At 47.2% G+C, this 18,450-nt stretch overlaps 1 protein-coding gene across 1 annotated transcript; it reads left to right on the forward strand.

Annotated features, from left to right (window-relative positions):
- Positions 1 to 1,690: 1,690 nt before the first annotated feature.
- LOC119956276 (serine/arginine-rich splicing factor 3-like) lies at positions 1,691 to 17,870 on the forward strand. The gene is made up of 5 exons (XM_038783350.1): positions 1,691 to 1,734; positions 1,907 to 2,125; positions 3,464 to 3,607; positions 12,047 to 12,139; positions 15,075 to 17,870. The coding sequence occupies exons 1-5, from the start codon at positions 1,706 to 1,708 to the stop codon at positions 15,100 to 15,102; spliced, it is 513 nt and encodes a 170-aa protein (XP_038639278.1). The 5' UTR covers positions 1,691 to 1,705; the 3' UTR covers positions 15,103 to 17,870.
- The last annotated feature ends 580 nt before the right edge of the window (positions 17,871 to 18,450 follow it).

Consider the following 18,450-nt stretch of genomic DNA (forward strand, 5'->3'; position numbering starts at 1 on the left):
CCTCCTCCTTACCCCCTCCCTGATCCCCTCCTCCTTCCCCGATCCCCCCCTCCTTATCCCCTCCCTGATTCCCCTCCTTCTTACCCCCTCCCTGATTCCCCTCCTCCTTACCCCCTCCCTGATTCCCCTCCTTCTTACCCCCTCCCTGATCCCCTCCTCCTTACCCATTCCACGTTCCCCCTCCTTCTTACCCCCTCCCTGATCCCCCTCCCCGATTCCCCCCTACTCTTTACCCCCTCCCTGATCCATCTCCTCTTTACCCCCTCCCTGATTCCCCTCATCCTTACCACCTCCCTGATCCCCCTTCTTACCCCATCCCCGATTCCCCCTCCTCTTTACCCCCTCCCTGACCCCCTCCTCTTTACGCCCTCCCCGATCCCCCCCATCCCGATTCCCCCCCCATCCCGATCCCCCCTCCTCTTTACCCCCTCCCCGATCCCCCTCCTCTTTACCCCTTCCCCAATCCCCCTCCTCCTTTACCCATTCCCCTGATCCCCCTCCTCCTTACCCCCTTCCAAGATCCCCCTCCTCCTTACCCCCTTCCAAGATCCCCCTCTTTCCCCCTCCTCTTTACCCCCTCCCCGATTCCCCTCATCCTTACCACCTCCCCGATCTCCCTCCTTACCCCCTCCCCGATCCCCCTCCTTACCCCCTCCCCGATCCCCCTCCTCTTTACATCCTCCCTGACCCCCCTCCTCTTTACCCGCTCCCTGACTCCCCCTCCTCTTTTCCCCCCTCCTCTTTTCCCCCCTCCCCCGACCCCCCTCCTCTTTACCCCCTCCCCGACCCCCCATCCTCTTTACCCCCTCCCCGACCCCCCCATCCTCTTTACCCCCTCCCCGACCCCCCCTCCTCTTTACCCCCTCCCCGACCCCCCCTCCTCTTTACCCCCTCCCCGATCTCCCCCTCCTCTTTACCCCTTCCCCGATCCCCCTCCTCTTTACCCCTTCCCTGATCTCCCCCTCCTCCTTACGCCCTCTCACGATCCCCCTCCCCGATCCCTCCCTCTATACCCCCTCCCCGACCCTCCCAATCCTGCTCCGATCCCCCTCCTCCTCTGCTCCCTCCTTTCATCTCTCTTCCTCCTTCTCCCCCCCCCCCCCCCCCCCCCCCCCCCCCCCCCCCCCCCCATCCTCCCTTGAGTTTAAATCCACATTAACCAAATTCGCCATTCCAATGAAGAGTCAGGCAAACTCAAAACGGTGACACTCTCTCTCCACAGATGCTGCCCGACCTGCTGCATTTTCTAGCATTTGTAGTTTTCTGCTTTTAAATTTATGCGATTTTTTTTTTTTTTTTTTTTTTTTTTTTTTTTTTTCTTCCGTCTCTCTCCAAGTGCTGTGCACATAAAAATTAAAGTTTGAAGCCATCAAACCATTATTTCCGCACAATGGGCACAGCATGTTTCATGGAAGTGCAATTATACAAGCTCTGAAGTTTTAATGCAATCCGGTCTGATGCTATAAAGCTGCAGTCATAGACAAAAATTACGTGGTCTGTCTCAGCGGATGTAACAGTCCCGCTGTGACTCAAATTCACATAGGCTGCACTTTGCAATGTGGGGGGGTGAAATTATGTTAATCGTGCAGCTAAGGGGGTTTCGACCAAGGTTTTGCCAAATCGACAGGGGGAAAGGATCTTGAGAAATTCAGGCATGAAGTAAAAATGGGCTGACTCACTTCAGCCCTCAATCTTTTTAAAGTAAATGTTGGAAGATTTTCTGAGAATATTCAAGTGCGTTGACTTGTTTCTATTTATTGAAAACCAATTTGTTGCGACGCATTAAAATGTATCAATGCTCTACTTGAACAATGAAAGTCCTTTATGGGCAGTACAATGTAAGGGGGTGTGCCTCCTGATGTTGGATTCATTCTGTTCTCCCTTCTTGCATTTAAAAAAATTTTAGCAGCCGAGCAATGATGCGTCGTGATTCATGTCCACTTGACTGCAAGGTCTATGTGGGTGACCTCGGGACCAATGGAAACAAGACCGAGCTGGAACGCTCATTCAGCTACTACGGGCCTCTACGCAACGTCTGGGTTGCGCGGAACCCGCCTGGCTTTGCGTTTGTCGAATTCGAGGACCCCCGTGATGCAGCGGATGCCGTACGAGAGTTGGATGGCAGGTATTGCAAGCGTGTGCGTGGGGGTAAAGCATCTCTTCTATCTGTACTCATAACGGTAGGGGCCGGTTCAGCTCAGTGGGCTGGACAGCTGGTTCATGATGCTGAGCGAGGCCAGCAGCTCGGGTTCAGTTATTCCCGTACCGGCCGAGGTTATTCATGAAGGCCCCACCTTCTCAACCTTGCCCCTCACCTGAGGTGTGGTGATCCTCGGGTTAAATCACCAGCAGTCAGCTCTCCCCCCTCAAAGGGGAAAGCACCCTATGGTCACCTGGGACTGTGGCGACTTTATTTAATTTAAAGATTTAAATACAAAATTCCTGATTCTGCCACTCCCGGTTATCGAGCCTTCAGACACTATGTAGTTACTTCAGTATCTTGAGATAGGAATGTAAAATTGTAGCAGTTTGTGTGAATTATACCAACAGCAAACTGTTAACTGTGGGATCTAAAATCCTGAAGGAATTTGTGTGTGTGTTCATGTTTCTTAAATCTCCCTTATCTGATAATTCATGCGTTGAAATTGCTGGTCGCAGGCAGAATGGGTGCAAACATTCTGCAGAGAACACCCTCTTCTGGAAATGATGAAAATCCTCTGGTGATGCAAGCAGGAACTAGGGACTGGCCGTGCCTTTGCCCTAATGCTTGAGTTTTCTTTTAAATGTTTAGTCTGGGTGGGATTGATGAACATTTATGTTGATTTATTGTTGAACAGCAGTTGGTAGAAATTCAGTACAATATTTTTTCTGTGCTTAGAATTTAACTTCTCTATTTCGCTTTCCCTTGTCCCTACCAGAGATTTGTGTCAAATCATGCTGCCATTAGTGCTGAGCGCCCTCCAGTACCTCACCTAAGTGGCTACCTTTATGTATGAACCTGAACACAGAGCGTTAGGCTACTCCACCCTGGTTCCTGTTCTCATCTAGCATCCACGCAGCTCTACTTTGCAGCCGATGCCACCAGTAGCAATCCAGGAGTAATACCTTCCCTGTGCAGCCTGCAAGCATTAAAACCAATTGTCCAGCTGCAACTCTGGCTGAGGTGAGCTAACAGTACACAGATTGAAACTCAAACCAAGAAACTTCTACTTTGTGTGGCTTCGTGCTACACAAGCCAGCGCCTTCACCTACTAGGATGCCCCTACCATCTGAATTTGTCAGTAGTGGAATTTGGAACCACCCCATGTGGTCAAAGTGCAGTTACACTGCCAAACTCTTGAGGATTGGTGAGTGCTCCATCACGCTGAAGATCAGCGGCACTGGAGAAACCAGGATATTACCCCCCCCCTCCTCCAAATTCTCGTAGCTCTGGTTGCAGTTAACGCTGATCTCTCAATTGCAGAACATTGTGTGGAGTTCGTGTCCGAGTGGAGCTGTCCTCTGGTGAAAGGAGGAAGCGCTATCGTGGGCCACCACCACCCTGGACAAGACGCCCACGTTATGATGAATATCGCCATCGCAGCCCACAACGTAGACGCTACTCAAGGTGAGAGTGGACCCATTGACGTTAACCAACTTTTTCTTTACTCCTTTCCTGCTCCAATCTGATAGCTATGTATGGAATGGGGACAGGGTTGGGCAGGAGCCCATATCAGAGCTGCAGGAGGTGGGGTAATGGGACAGAATCACATAACTGCGGTATTGAATAACCAAAGGGACTATTATGCGATAATATCTTAGGATCTGAATATTTCGATACTGCCATCCCGGTCAGTATACCCACACACATGTATTGGCAGCACACGCCTTTGCTTTACAGTCTGCATATCTTTGGGATCTTTGACTTTATGTTGGGTGAAGAGTGGTCAGAGACTTTGAATTTCAGATACTCTGAGCATTACTTTAACCACTATGCTTCCATTTTGAAAATAAATCCTGCAAGCCGCTGCTATGCTTTGTAAATGCAGTCACCCCCTTTTTCCATTGCATTCGCTGATGTACTGCTACATCGCTTTAGTGTCCAACAGTCCCTGTTCCAACTGATTCACACCCTCACTGAATCCACCTCAACTTTGAGACATTGTACCTGTTGGTAACACTGTGCCATTAAGCCTATTCCAGGGTTTGGTTGCGTAGCATATGAGGAAACCAGCATGAGAGACAATATGGGATAATTTGTATTGTAACTTGCCACGTGTGCATAGTGAAGAACTAGTACTAACTCTAGCGTTGGGACCCTGTGAATTGGCCGTGGAAATCTTGAAGGGACCCTGGATGTAACTGTGCCACTTGCTGACCTGCTAGAAAGGAGGGTATCAGTGTATACTGGGAGGGCTCACCCTAAGTTGAACAAGATGGAATGACTCATTTTTCAGATTTCTATTCTAATCGCACCCCCCCCCCAACCTTTTTAAAAAAAACATAACTTAAACCGAGAATGCCTTAACACCTCAACAGCATTCCACTTGAAACAGATGCTATTGAGCACCTTGAAAGTACATTGCCCAAAGTGCAGTAAAGGATTGCAGTACCAGTGAAGGATTCCAAAGGCTTACAGCAAACATGTTTTTGCAAATGGAGGCCGTTTGAAGCTTTGGGAGAGGTCTGAAGCACCCTGGCAGTGGCCCATTCACCTTAATATTTTAAAAACATTTGTTTGAATGGAGTTATTGGGACAATAGATGGCATTAACTATCCGAGACAAGGGCAGCACGGTGGCCTAGTGGTTAGCACAACCGCCTCACGGCGCTGAGGTCCCAGGTTCGATCCCGGCTCTGGGTCACTGTCCGCGTGGAGTTTGCACATTCTCCCCGTGTCTGCGTGGGTTTCGCCCCCACAACCCAAAAATGTGCAGAGTAGGTGGATTGGCCACGCTAAATTGCCCCTTAATTGGAAAAAATAATAAGGTAATCTAAATTTATAAAAAAAAACAATCCGAGACAAAAGAATGTACACGGTAACGGGGGATGTGATAGGGGAGTGGGGCGAGATAGAATGCTGTTTCGGAGAGGCTGTGCAGACTCAATGGGCCGGATGGCCTCCTTCTGCACTCTGATTCTGTCATTAACAGGCTCGGGCTGAATTTGAACACTCTCCGTAAGTAACGGCCCCGGAACAATTCAAGGCAACAAGCGTTCAGAATCATAAATCTCGGGGAAAGTCGGTTAATTATTTGCTATTGGAACCTTGAGATGAGATTATTGGCTGGAAGTTGCTCGCTTATGTTTTATATTATAAGCTGTATAGCAGAGCTGTTGTATTGTGCCAGCGTTTACTGTTGCTGCACTTTGTTTTATTGACATAATGATGTTTGTACAAAAGGAAGAGTCATTGATACCCCCACTTCTAATCCAGATCAAATGACTTGGTCACCAGGCGATACTGCGCCTGGCGTAGAATATACCTCAAGTGATTTCAGCTTTTTCAGGGTGTTGCAAATTCAATTTGAGTGAAATTAATGGGGCTTGTGCCCATGAGATTAAAAAGGAAGGGGGGAAATTGACCCACCAAAAAAGATAAGTTAGGTCTTGTGTAGTTGTAAGAATTGGTTTTGTTCCCCCCCAGATGCCAGCTTTATTCTGCAGTGGTAAATCTGCAAGGAGTTGATTTTAGCCCAACAGTGACACAGTCTTGTGAGTGAATGACCCACCTTGCTACGTATTTCTCAGGTATATGAGAGAAGCATAACTTCCATTTAAGATAGTCACATCTTCACTTGAACCCTGGCCTTTTACCTTATCTCAATTTCTGTTTGTGGTGACGTTTTTGTTTCTTTTGGACCTGTTTCATATAGAATTTACAGGGCAGAAGCAAGTGTTAGTCCAGAGGCACCATGCCTGATTTTGGACACTGTTGCAGAGTAGGCCATAGCAAGGTCGTGGAATTGTGGTCCTCCCCTGCTAGCTCCCTACACTGTCAAGACGGGTGCATTTCTGATTCACCCAGGTGCAGTCCTTATTCTACCCTCGGGGCTTTCTTTTTAGTAATACATAGAGAAATGGGGGTTTTGAAGAGGGCACCTGATCCTCATCAAACTACAGCTTTAAAGTTTTTTGGAAGCTGGAATTGTTCACCTGGGCATTGATCATCCCATTTCCTTGAGTCACGCCTACAAACAGGTACAGCTGTACATTTTGCCACATTGCTGGTTACCTCTGCCAAGTTACGCCAGTTTTCTCTCTAATTTTTCTCATTTGTCTCCACTTGTAACAGGACAGCGAGGGAAGAGGAGATCCAGCAGCTGCATTCTTCAATGTGTTATTAAGATAACAATTGTATTTTCTTTAGGAAATCTCGGGTCTTGTGGTGTGGCCGTTTAAGGATATGGCTCTAGACTTTTAGTGATGTGATCTACTGTTAAAATATGAACGGCTGATATGTTGCACAAATGTGAGGCTGATGTTTCTCTGTGGGACCTTTCAGCTGAATTAACACTTGTGCTTTTGTTGGCTAAAAGGGTTCTGCGTTCTACATGATCTAAATCAGAGAGCTGTGCAAGCTTATCTACGGTTGTGTAACTTGTTACACTGTTTTTCATGCAGAAATATTTCAGGGCTTTTTATATTTTCTGTGAAAAAATCCTTTGTAGAAGTTTGCAATGTTGCAAGACAATGTTGCTAAAAACTTTTTATCAGAGGCCACAATCCCACACACTGTATTTCGCAGTGACTGCTCCCAGAATGCTGACTATGGGCTCCCTTGCTCAACGCTCTTTCGTATATTTGACCCATGACGTGCACCATGGTTGCAACTGATCGAGCTACAATCAGCAAAGGTTGCTGGATAATGATCTAAGGGCAGAAAACTGGGCCGATTAGTATTCGCTCCACCTTCACCCAGAATAATAAGGCCAGTGGAGGGCTTTATCTCACCCAGCTGAGACCATTTAAAAAAAATAATCTTTACATTAACGCTCCAATAAAGTTACTGTGAAAATCCCCTAGCCGCCACATTCCGGCGCCTGTTCGGGTACACAGAGGGAGAATTCAGAATGTCCAATTCACCTAACAAGCACGTCTTTCGGGACTTGTGGGAGGAAACCGGAGCACCCGGAGGAAACCCACGCAGACACGGGGAGAACGTGCAGACTCCGCACAGACAGTGAACCAAGCCGGGAATCGGACCCAGGACCCTGGTGCTCTGAGGCAACAGTGCTAACCACTCTGCTACCATGCAGATCAAAGATCATACTTGGGATATTCTGGGCTCACTTGGGGTGGGGAGGCAGTGGCCTAATGGTATCATCACTGAGCTGAAAATCTGACTCACTTGGGTTTTAATATGGAACATGTCCAAAGATTTTTTTTTCACTTTTGTTTCTCCTTGGGTTGAGAGCTGGCCTCATGGTTCCCAGTCAGTCCCAAGGTGGCCTTTGAGAACCACAAAGGAATTGGTCCTGACATCTATTGTGCTCGTGTATCATTTTATATCAGTGCTGAGTCGAACCAGGCTGCGACAGACTTCATGTTGTTCCTTCAGAACTTGCCTTGTGGCAATCTGTAGCTAAATGTTCAGACGATCAACTTGCCAGTACGAACATGGTCATCCAATCTGGCTCTGTGACTGCCTCAAGTAATACGGAACAGTGCAGGAAATCCCAAAAGTGGGGGGGGGATGAAGTTAGAAGCATCATTGAAAGTCGGAATAGACAATCTGTTTCGACTCAACACTCGATACTGTGACAAAACCGATCCGTTGGAATTTCTTTTTCTGGTTTTAAATCGGTGTTGGATGATACCAAATACTGATGCATGTATTTTAAAAGTTAAATGAAATGAAGTTCTGCCGTACTTGGTTAGATAGTAACTGGTATTTCTGTGCATTTTTGTTTTCTTTTGATGAAATGTGCAGTTGAAACCCACGCACTCACCCCCTACCCCCCTTTCTGAGAGCGTCCACCACTCCGAGTCTGCATTAGCCAATCAACTGGTTGTGTCTACATCAGGGGGATCAGCGCGCCCCAATCTAAACAACGGCTCACACCGCAAATGTCCGGCATTCACGTGTGTCTGTGAGCGTGTGCAACCGAATGACCAACCGCTCGACCGGCAAGTTTGGGTCCTTTCCTGCGTACCCCAGCACGCTGTTTAAAACAACCGTCCCTCCTCTACTGTTTCTGCTGGCAGCCATAACGACCAAAAACAGCCAACGGGGGAAAAAAAAATAACCATCCGAAATCCTCTCGACCCGTCAGTGGGGTGTGTGGTTGTCCGTCAGCCGTTGCAATCCCAAGGCCTGCACCGGCAGTAAACTGGTATCAACGCACTCTAACGGGCTGCTTCGATTGGTCTCCGTGCCAATGCACAGCAGATAAATTAATACCAATTTTTATTTTTTTAATTCTACACTATGCATTGTGCATGAATCCAGCTTGTCAGGGCCCTCCCCACACCACCGTCGCCATATGCCACGCCCCGCAGACGGCTGTTGATTTGCTATAATGTTGACTGTTCTCGTAAGTTTTATCTGCATTTTATGTTTCCGTTAGAGAATTCGATCTGCGTTCTTCCCATCGCCACTTTTTTTTAAAAAAATTCTTAGCGATATTTTTTTTTAAGCCTTCCCACCCGTGGTCTTACACGCCTCCATCCAACCTGTTGGTAGCGATGGACTCATTGCCCGCAGTGTCTGGAATGTGAAGTTATTTCTTTGATGCTGAACTCTGACTGTGAGACGCAGGAGAGAAACTCTATTTCTGTACAGGCCGTGCACCCAAAAATCTAACATTTCTTAGGTAGACCCGCCATGCGTTTCCATTTTCTTTTTATTTGACTTTCAACTTACTCAGATGGTTTGGTTTGTGTTTCTGGCACCAGTTTAGACACGCCTAAACCTCTGCAATAACCAATCTCGAGAGAAGCCGTGCAAGGCAACTCAGCAGCTCTGGAGACCATTTGCTGCCCCCTCCCCCTATGGCCCCAGGCCAGATCTAACCCTGAGTCTATCAGCTAACCGGCTGTTAAATGTTGTTCAGCTGGTATTCTCCTCCCTCCATCAACAAAGTGAAATGGGTAGGAAATAATGCCAGGCAATTCGATTATCCCCATTTCCATTTATCAGGCGGAAAACCCTTGTTACTGTCCTCACCGTGTCTGCGTGGGTTTCCTCCGGGTGCTCCGGTTTCCTCCCACAGTAGGTTAGGTGGATTGGTCACGCTGAATTGCCCTGAAGTGTTCAAAAGTTAGGTGGGGTTACGGGAATAGAGTGGAGGCGTGTGCTTGGGTAGGGTGCTCTTTCTGGGGCCGGTGTAGACTCGATGGGCCAAATGGCCTCCTGCACTGTAAATTGTATCATCCTGTAACCTTTGCTTTCCCCTCCCTTTTCGAGATGGTACCTGGCCCTATGCTGGCTGCATGAAGTGAGGTGCTGCGTATTTGAGGGGCTGCACATGCATCTCATCACTTGGTGGAGCAGTGTGTTTGCAGCATTCAGGAGAACCCCTTGGGTATTGTAACTGGGCTAGGATTGACGATTCTTCTGCATGAGCAAAGTGTGTAAATATGTAATGTCAAAGTGCATTGGATCGCAGGTAGTGTCTTGAGGTGAATAGAAAGCTGGTTAGCAGACGGGAAGCAAAGAAGTTTGAATAAATGCTTCTTTTTTGCGGTTGGCAGGTAGGGACCAGTCCTAGGACCCCAACTGTTGACATATATTTATGGACGAGGGAACTAAATGTATTATCTCCAAATTTGCAGATGATGCAAAGTTGGGTGGGAGGGTGAGCTGTAAGGCGGATGCAGAGATGCACGGTGGCACATTGGTCAGCACTGCTGCCTCACAGTGCCAGGGACCCAGGTTCAATTCCAGCCTCGTTTGCACATTCTCCCCGTGTCTGTGGGTCTCACCTGCACAACCCAAAGATCTGCTGGGTAGGTGGATGGGCCACGCTAAATTGCCTCTTCATTAGAAACAAAAGAACTGGGCACTCTAAATATAAGAAAAGGGGGGTTATTGGTATAGGACAGGGAAGTGGGCTTGAGTAGGGCTCTCTTTCAATGGTGCAGACTCAATGGGCCGAGTGGCCTCCTGCACTGTAGAGATTCTATGAAATGCCACTGAGGTTGGCATTTGAACCCATAGTCCCAGCAGATAACAAACATTGACTACCATTGGTTTTGCCTGCGTCTTCCCCCACCCTTTCTGATCTGCCTGATTCCATCCCAGCTCCCATGAACCTATCCCAGTAACCTGTGAAATCCTGAGATGTGTTTGGCCGTTGGGAAGCTGGGGTGACGATGCACTTCTGCCAGGCAAACAGCAACTACTTTTCAATGGAACCTTTTTGTAATGGGACTCTGTCCTAAACCAAATTAGTCAGTGCGGCCTTGCTTCACAGTCCAGACCTTGCAGGTTGCAATTGGCTTTATTTTAAAATGAGTCCTTCAGCCAGGAGGGCAGTGTGGTCCAACTCATGGATTTCCCTATGACTTCTGCAGATTATTACTGAGCTTGCAGGCACACTTTGGGCACAGCAGTCACTATGCTGTCTTAATCCAAACAAGTTGATTTGTTTAAAGTTGCTTAATATTATTTTGTGGTGAAAATGACTTCAGACCCCATTAATTGCTTAAATAGTTGGACGTGAATCTACGTTTGGAGATGCCCAACTCTCTGTGAAGGCAATCTAACCTTGGTTCTGGAGATGATCCTTGTGGGACGGTGCCAAACTAAACACGTTGAGTGTAGTATGAGCACTGCTTCCAGATGCTCGCAGTCATGGTGAAAAATTACTTTGATCAGAAATGGCCAGTTGACCACTTGATCCCCAAGACTTTTTTTTAAAAAACAAGTAAGGGGAAAGGAAAGAGTGATGCACCTTTCTCTGTTTCAAAATCAAAGATTTATCGCTGCATGGGCTCAGTCGGGCAGAATTGCTGATATGTTAAATGGAGCTGTAACAATAGAATTAGTGATAGTAAAATCCAGTGTTCTGTGCTCAAATAGGGCAGAAAGTTGACACTCCGAATAATGGTCATTCACGCCGCTCTTTTATAGAACTTTCATCTTAAATTCCCCGATAGGCGATACCCAACTTGGTTCTTGTAAAGCCTGAGAATTGCGAGAGAAGGAAAAGCTCCCCCACTGAGCAGGCACTGAATGAGATAGAGTAAGAATTGTTGTTGAGGATATAACAATGAGGAACAAGAGTGTAGGATGGTATTTATTCCAGTTTAGGAGGAGGGTAAGTGATCGTTGAGTTAATAATCAGATAGCAGCAAGGTTGCAGGGTCCCTTATGTTTCTGGTGAGTTGATTGGCAGTGTGGGCTCTATAGTTTAGGAAGGACAGCATAGGTTCAGGGCGAAATTGTTTTGGAATAATGTACTGGCTCAAGTGGTTACTGGCCTGTCCAGAGCTCCCAATGACTACACCAGGCACTGGGATTTCTTGCAAGGGTAACATGGGAGGGCAATTGAGATTAATTTACCTCATTCAAGAGAGCTGTTACCTCAGAATATATTTATTTAATGCAAGTAGAATCGTGTATGGTGCCAATGAAATACCACTAAATGGTGGTGGTGCTCTTTCCTGGAATAAGAACTACATTTCCCTTTGATTCAGTTTTCAAAATGGTGGTCTAACCACGGTTAGCCAGAGGGGCAGTTTGAGCTGGAAATACCACCAGTGAGTTTCCCCCCTCTCGCCCGCACCCAAGTTCATTTGACACTTTGTACTTTTAAAAGATATAGTGCATCCCTGTGTGATGAGTCCAACCAAATATTCTTTATTTTAAATTGCTCATCTCTGCACGTGTTTGCAGACTTGTTCAGAGCGTGCACTGACAACATTTCGTTGTAGTAAAACGGAATGCTGCGTAACTCTGCGCTGTACCTTAGGCACTCATATTTTTCAGTCCTGAGGGGTTTTCCGCCCATGTTTTATAAGCTCCCACCATGTTATCGCCCCTGAGTAACGGGATTTCTGGCACTTGGCAACGGACAGACTTGTGCTTTTGTTTTAACCGTGTACTGTGTACTCCACAACAGGTCTCGCTCCAGGGAGAATCGGCGTCGCGAGCGTTCCATTTCTCGGGACAGAGAAAGGCGCGAGCCATCAAGATCTTTCTCCAGGTCACACAGGTTAGTTACACTGCTAGTCATCTTGGTGCAGGTTCCTTCCCCGGGATGTTCAACGGAGAAACACTGGTACAATATTGAACCGTATAAACCATAAGGTTTCTTTGGGTTGATTCCTAGTTTGCTCTGGATTGAGAACGGGATTGGTCCAGTCAACACAGCCAAGTACAGAAGGGCCAGCAACAAAGAGAGCAATGTAACCTGCTCCCCTTGTTGCTGTCTTATTCCTAACACAATGATCATTTATCCCCTTGAACCTTCTGCATAAACTATAATTAATAAAGTCTTATAATTGACCGCAGCATTTTTTTTGACAGAGGGAGAGTAAAAAAATCAGTCAGGTCTTTGCCTTTATCACTGTCCAGTAGCCCGCACTGGAACATGTTTGCACATTAGAGTACCGTCTGTGTCATACACTCCTTGTATAGGCACACCAATGAAGAATAGCAGCTTGGCTGCAATGCTGTGAAACTGCCAGAATATGCAGAAGTGGACATCACTATCGGGTCCCTCAGAAGAGGGAGAGGCAGAGACCAATAAAAGGCACTTGCGCCTCCTGCCATGCAATACCTGCTTGTGCAGAAAGCAGTGATGTCATTTGCAGGAGCTAACAGTGCCAGTTGGACCTTATGCTGATCCTGAAGCCCATCGTCCAGTTTCCGAGTCCCGGAGCTGGGAGGCAGTCAGGGCGTGGACTCGCCGCAGTTTACAGGGATTGGGCGGGTGGGAGAGCCCTCTAATGTACCCGGTGCCGGTCGCGCAATTGCATTTGCAGCTCCGTGGCTTGTTCTGGGTGACAGACCTGGATTAAGGGAAAGAGACTCCTGAGCAGGATGTTCAGAAACTGCGGGGAGGCTGCGATTGCAAACATCAAAAGGAGATCGCTTCCCTTTAATAAAAAAAGAGTTAACTTGAACGCTACTTGGGCTGTAATATTTGCAATTCTGGGTTGTGATGGCTGCGGGAACGCCATGCTGCACTTTGCCTCATGTGAAGATGGAGGCCAAGCTTAAAACTGCGCCTACCTGGGTTGGCATCAGCTGCAGCTGACTCAAGAACCAGTGGAAGGAGTTAAAATAACTCCTGTTCGAGCCCTCGTGAAATCCAATCCAGTTCAATCCTTACGAGTGGAGTAAAATGCTCTCTTTGTTGTGTTTTTGAAATTTAAAAAAACACATCCATTTTCTCGCCTCCCACTTCCGCTGTCTCCATCACCACCCTGTTGTCAAAGAAAAGTTAGGTGGCCTGTTCTCGGGCCTCCACTCGGTTCCTCTGAACCTGACAACTATTGAGTGTTTAGAGATGACCTTCCACCTCCACTTCGGAGCTACTTGCATGGGGGAAATTGCTGTTATCGTGTGCAGACATGTAACGCCCTACGTCAGACCATCACTGACTGTATCCTAGATGCATTTGTCAACATAGTTGACCATGGTGGTGTGTCAGTCTGAAAAGATTTTGCAGCCCATGTGAAGTGTATTCCCGTGCCACCCTGACTCCTAATTAAAATTCCACAGAGTGACTAGCATTGTATTTCTCAAGACCCATGTGGCATAGAGGGCTAGAGGGATCCTGGGGGTGTTTGTTTTTGCAGGGTGTGATCCCGTGGCAGACTGAACTCCTCTTACGATTACCCCTGACCACTTGTTTGCTGTAATTGTTGAGCAATTTGCCGCTGATGAGTAGCTTGCAGAGGGGCTGTCACAACAAGCAGCTAAGTGAATGCTGATGAACAAATGGTAACAGGGACCTGTAATTAAAAACAATTGAGGGAAATTAAGAGTTTAGTTCTGCTGTAGTGTGAAAATTATACGGTTACGTTTACAAAGAACAGTTTCTGCCAACCAGTCCCACGTGGTCGCAGCCCTGGGTACCTTCCAACTATAGAGGTGGAATGGAGCAGAAGCGGGAGGGTGCCATTCTTTGTTTATAAGCACAGATTAGCGGCACTGTTGTCTCAAAACTGGGTTGACTGTTTACTGACCAGATCCCGAGAGCCTGACTGTGCCATCCTGTCCCCAGAAGGAGGAGTAACACTTCCGCAGTTCTTTTGTCCAACCCTGGCTTTCTTTCCTCTGCTGTTGGCAGCCTTGCCTTCAGCTCTCCAGCCCCTAAGGCTTAAAACCTAGCTGTGTGTTCAGGCTTTTGGTCACCCAATACCTTGTGTGGCGCGGTGCCAGATTTTGTCAGACGCATCTGTGAAATTGGAAGTTTGGCTCTGTTGAATGTGTCCCCGAATTACTAACAGCATTGCCTTAAATTGAGCTGATTGCAATCATAGCCATGGTTGCTGAGAGTTGCCACCAACGACTAAGTACCACTATCGTACTATACAACACTCAACCTATTGCAATCCCATTAGTGTACCAGTCAATGATTAGAAGCCAAGAGATCAACTTGCAGTGTGCGCAGTCTTCAAACCCATTCAGCAACAAATTAACTTGGGGTCCTCCAGCATCCCACAGAACTAGAAGATGGTAACACCTGGAACTCCGGTAATGCTCTCAAAGTTCAAATGGCGGCACAGTGGTTCGCACTGCTGCCTCACAGTCCCAGGTTCAATTACAGTCTTTGGTAACTATGTGGGGTTTGCACTTCCTCCCCTGTATACGTGAGTTTCCTCCGGGTGCTCTGGTTTTCTTCCACAGTCCAAGATGTGCGGGTTAGATGGATTGGCCATGCTAAATTGCCCCTTAGTATCCAAAAGGTTGGGTGGGGTTACTGGATTACGGGGACAGGGTGTAGGCGTGGGGCTTAAGTCTGGTGCTCTCTCCAAGGGCTGGGGCAGACTCGATGGACCAAATGGCCTTCTGCACTGTAAATTCTATGATTGTTATTATTATGTTATGTCAAGGTGGTGTTTAAAAGCAAACTTCAACTCCATTTTGTCTTTGTTTTCACCCTTGTGACTGATTCCCTTTTTTTTCTCTCCCTACAGTCGCTCCAGGTCCTTAGAGAGGAAGTAGTGTCTGCGGTGGAGACGGCCCTCCTCTTCACAGCTCCTCGGCAATGAAGAATGCCTATACTCCTCCTGCAATTCTCCAGCCGGTGAAGATTGATGGGGAGGGGGGGTCTGTTCCAGGTTTCTTTTGGGGGGAGAGGGGACTGTAGTTTTGTTTTATTCTGGTTGGAAAGATGAGCTTCAGTTAGCAGCTCCACAATTTTTGAGAAGATTTTTTTTAAAAAAGCAAAGACAAAAAAAAAACTTGTGACACACAAATCTCTGAGAAATGCAACTAAACCTCCAGAGAGGGATTCTGACCGTGTTTGAACAGTAACAAAACCTCTACTTGTTGATTCGTCAGTTATTCAGTAACTTGTTTCTTTTACATGCCCAATGATCTTGCTAGTTTTTCCCACAGACTCCCTGTCCGTGCTTTTGCTATTTGACATATTACAGTGTAGCAGAAGGCTACTGTAACTGGAAATAGGATGTTTTCAGCAAGACGCAACTCCTTGACGTACTAAATGTTTTTCGGCTACCCTATTTCTTTGCAATTAACCCTTTTAGGTCTGAGTTTGTAAGAGGGCGAAGCGGCTTTCGATTGAGAGGAAGTGAAGAATGTGCCATTGTCAGATCTGTCTGTTGAGCTCAGTAAGGTGGGAATGTTGTGATTTGGGCAGAGGGGCAACTGTTGGGGTTGGGAGAAGGATTGATTCGAGAACCTTCATCTAATAGTGGATCTTGGTGCAATTCTTGACGAGGATAGATGCAAAGATCTTTACTGATGGATGTAGAACTGGTCGGCGTTTGTTACAGTGCTCCTGGGCAAAAAGCCTAATGGGACCACTTTTTTGCTGTTTCTATGTATGGTACCCAGAGTGTGTAGTGTGCTGCCTGTCTGTCGTGCCTTCTCTGGCAAAGTCCTCATTCAGAGGGTCTTTTTTTGCAAGTCTGGAGGTTTCCTCTTTTCCATTAGGCAACAGTAGCAGCAGGTAAATGCTGCTAATTCCAAATCCTTGAGGCAAAATCCCGTCCTCTAAAAAAAATCCACGACTGTGAAATTAATGACAGCCAGCCCATTGAGGCACTGTGAAGGCCCTGATGTCTGAGCAACAAGTTACATCTGCTTCACTTGAAGCCTTTCCCATCCATTCCAGCAAAGGATTTCTTTGAACGATAACTCGTGAATCGGGTGTGGACCAAATTGGGTGCTGAGCACTTGCAGGTGGAAGGTGCAGATAGTTCAGTTTGACCACCGCAGCCTGTCATCCAGCTGAGGCGGATGTTGCCAATGCGCCAGTGTTCATTTTCCCAGCGGTTTCCAAAAAATATAGGAGCTCTTCTCAAAACCGTTTGTCTTCCCTTCAACTGACGCTGGCCCTGGGTCACTGTCCGTGTGGAGTTTGCACATTCTCCCCGTGTCTGCATGGGTTTCACCCCCACAAGATGTGCAAGTTAGGTGGATTGGCCAAGCTAAATTGCCCCTTAATTGGAAAAAAGAAATTGGGTACTCTAAAAATTTATTTTTTTTAAACTGTTGCTGACGCTGCAGTGCAAAAACCATCACTGACCAGGTGTACCATTGCCTGTGGTAGGATTTTATTTCGATAACAGTTGCTTACTAGCAGGTCGGGCTCGAGCCTCGACTCCCAAGCAGCCTTTCTCAGCAACCGGACCAGTCCCGCTCCAGCAGTTCCGTTAGAGTTTTGGGTCTGTTTCCCAGCTCCTGAAGTCGTGCACAAACGTGGATTGCATCTATCAATGCCGTATCGGCTATTTTAAAGTGGCAGTTCTAGAGATGTGCACAAAGCCTGCCGCCTTACTTTAGCAGTAACGTACTCTTGACATTCCCCAGACCACAGTCTGTGTAGCTTATTGTTGGCAAAGCCACCGAAACCCTGACTCAGCTCGTCTTTGATTGCCATTCCAAAACTTTGCACTCTGGCCTGCCATTCCGCAGGCAATGCCTTGACAATGGAGTGTAAATGAATTGTCCCCCAAACCGTCAATGTTATTTTACCGTCAGGCTAGGGTTGGCACGTTTGGAAGGATAGAATTTCTGCAGCCAGGCAGTGGTGGAAAAGATGATTGTGTTGCAAGGTGCTCACCACTGCGGACCAATTTTTAGATTATAAACATAATTAAATGGGAGCGATTAGACTCCCAGCTCTACTCCCACTTATTTCCGACTTTGCTTATTAAGCACCGTGTTTACCTCATTCTGTTTATCGCAGTAATGGATTTTTAAAGCAAAAATTGTCTGCATTTGGTACTTGGGAGTTTTGGCTGCATTAGTGGCAGACTTGCTGCGCCAACCCTCATTAAGGAGAAGTACCTGGGAACTGTTTATGAATTTACAGGCCTCCTACCCTGAGGCAACTTAACCTCACTCTGTGCAAAGATTTGCAGGAGTCGCGATGTCCAGGTGCACATTTGCAAGTGCTTCTTTTCTTGCTGTTGGACAAGCTGTTCGGTTAGTCAGATTCCTGCTTTTTCTTTTTGTGGACCCAGTGCCAGGTTAAGTTGCTGCCTAAGTATTAGAATGCCCCTGGATGTGTGCCACATGCCAAGGAGACGGTTCTTCATTGCACAGTCAAAATTATTTTGTGACGTCAGCATAGCAGAGCCCTCCTGCTGTCACTGGACATCTGCAGCCAAACTGTTGATACTTTTTTTTTTAAAAAGGACTATTGATATGAGCTGGATTGATGTTTTGATATCAGTTTTTGTTTTGTTCTGTGTTTGTCAGATTTGATCATAAAAAGTTATTAAAATCCCAGCTGTCTTTCAGTGAATTGTTTGTGGATGTTTATGCACAAGCCTGTTAAACTTTTTTTTAAATTCAAAAGCTACATCTGGGGGTGTGTGGGGGGGGGGGGGGGAGTACGGGAATTGAACCCGCCGCGTTGCTGGCCTGGCTCTGCATCACGAACCAGCTGTCAAGCGAAGTGAGCTACTGAACGAGGGCTAGATGAATTTGCCACTGCACCTTGTGATGAGGTAGTTGAGTGGCTCAGTGGTTAGCACTCCTGCCTCAGAGCCAGGGACCCAGGTTCAATTCCAGCCTCAGGTGACTGTGTGGAGTTTGCACGTTTCCCCCCCTGACCTCTTGAGTGTTCCGGTTTCCTCCCACAGTCCAAAGATGTGCATCTTAGGTGGTTTGGCCATGATAAATTGCCTCTTAGTGTCCAAAAAGGTTGGGTGGGGTTACAGGAATAGGCTGGGGGACCTGACCCTGGGTAGGGTGCTCTTTCGGAGAGGAGTTACGGACTTGATGGCCGAATGGCCTCCTTCTGCACTGTGGGGATTCTGAGTTACAGGAGAAGGCTGGATGGATGAAGAAGACTGGGAGCTGTCTTTGAGCCCAGAG

The sequence above is a fragment of the Scyliorhinus canicula genome, chromosome 23 (genome assembly GCF_902713615.1).
Source record: "Scyliorhinus canicula chromosome 23, sScyCan1.1, whole genome shotgun sequence".
In the NCBI taxonomy this organism is placed as follows: Eukaryota; Metazoa; Chordata; class Chondrichthyes; order Carcharhiniformes; family Scyliorhinidae; genus Scyliorhinus; species Scyliorhinus canicula.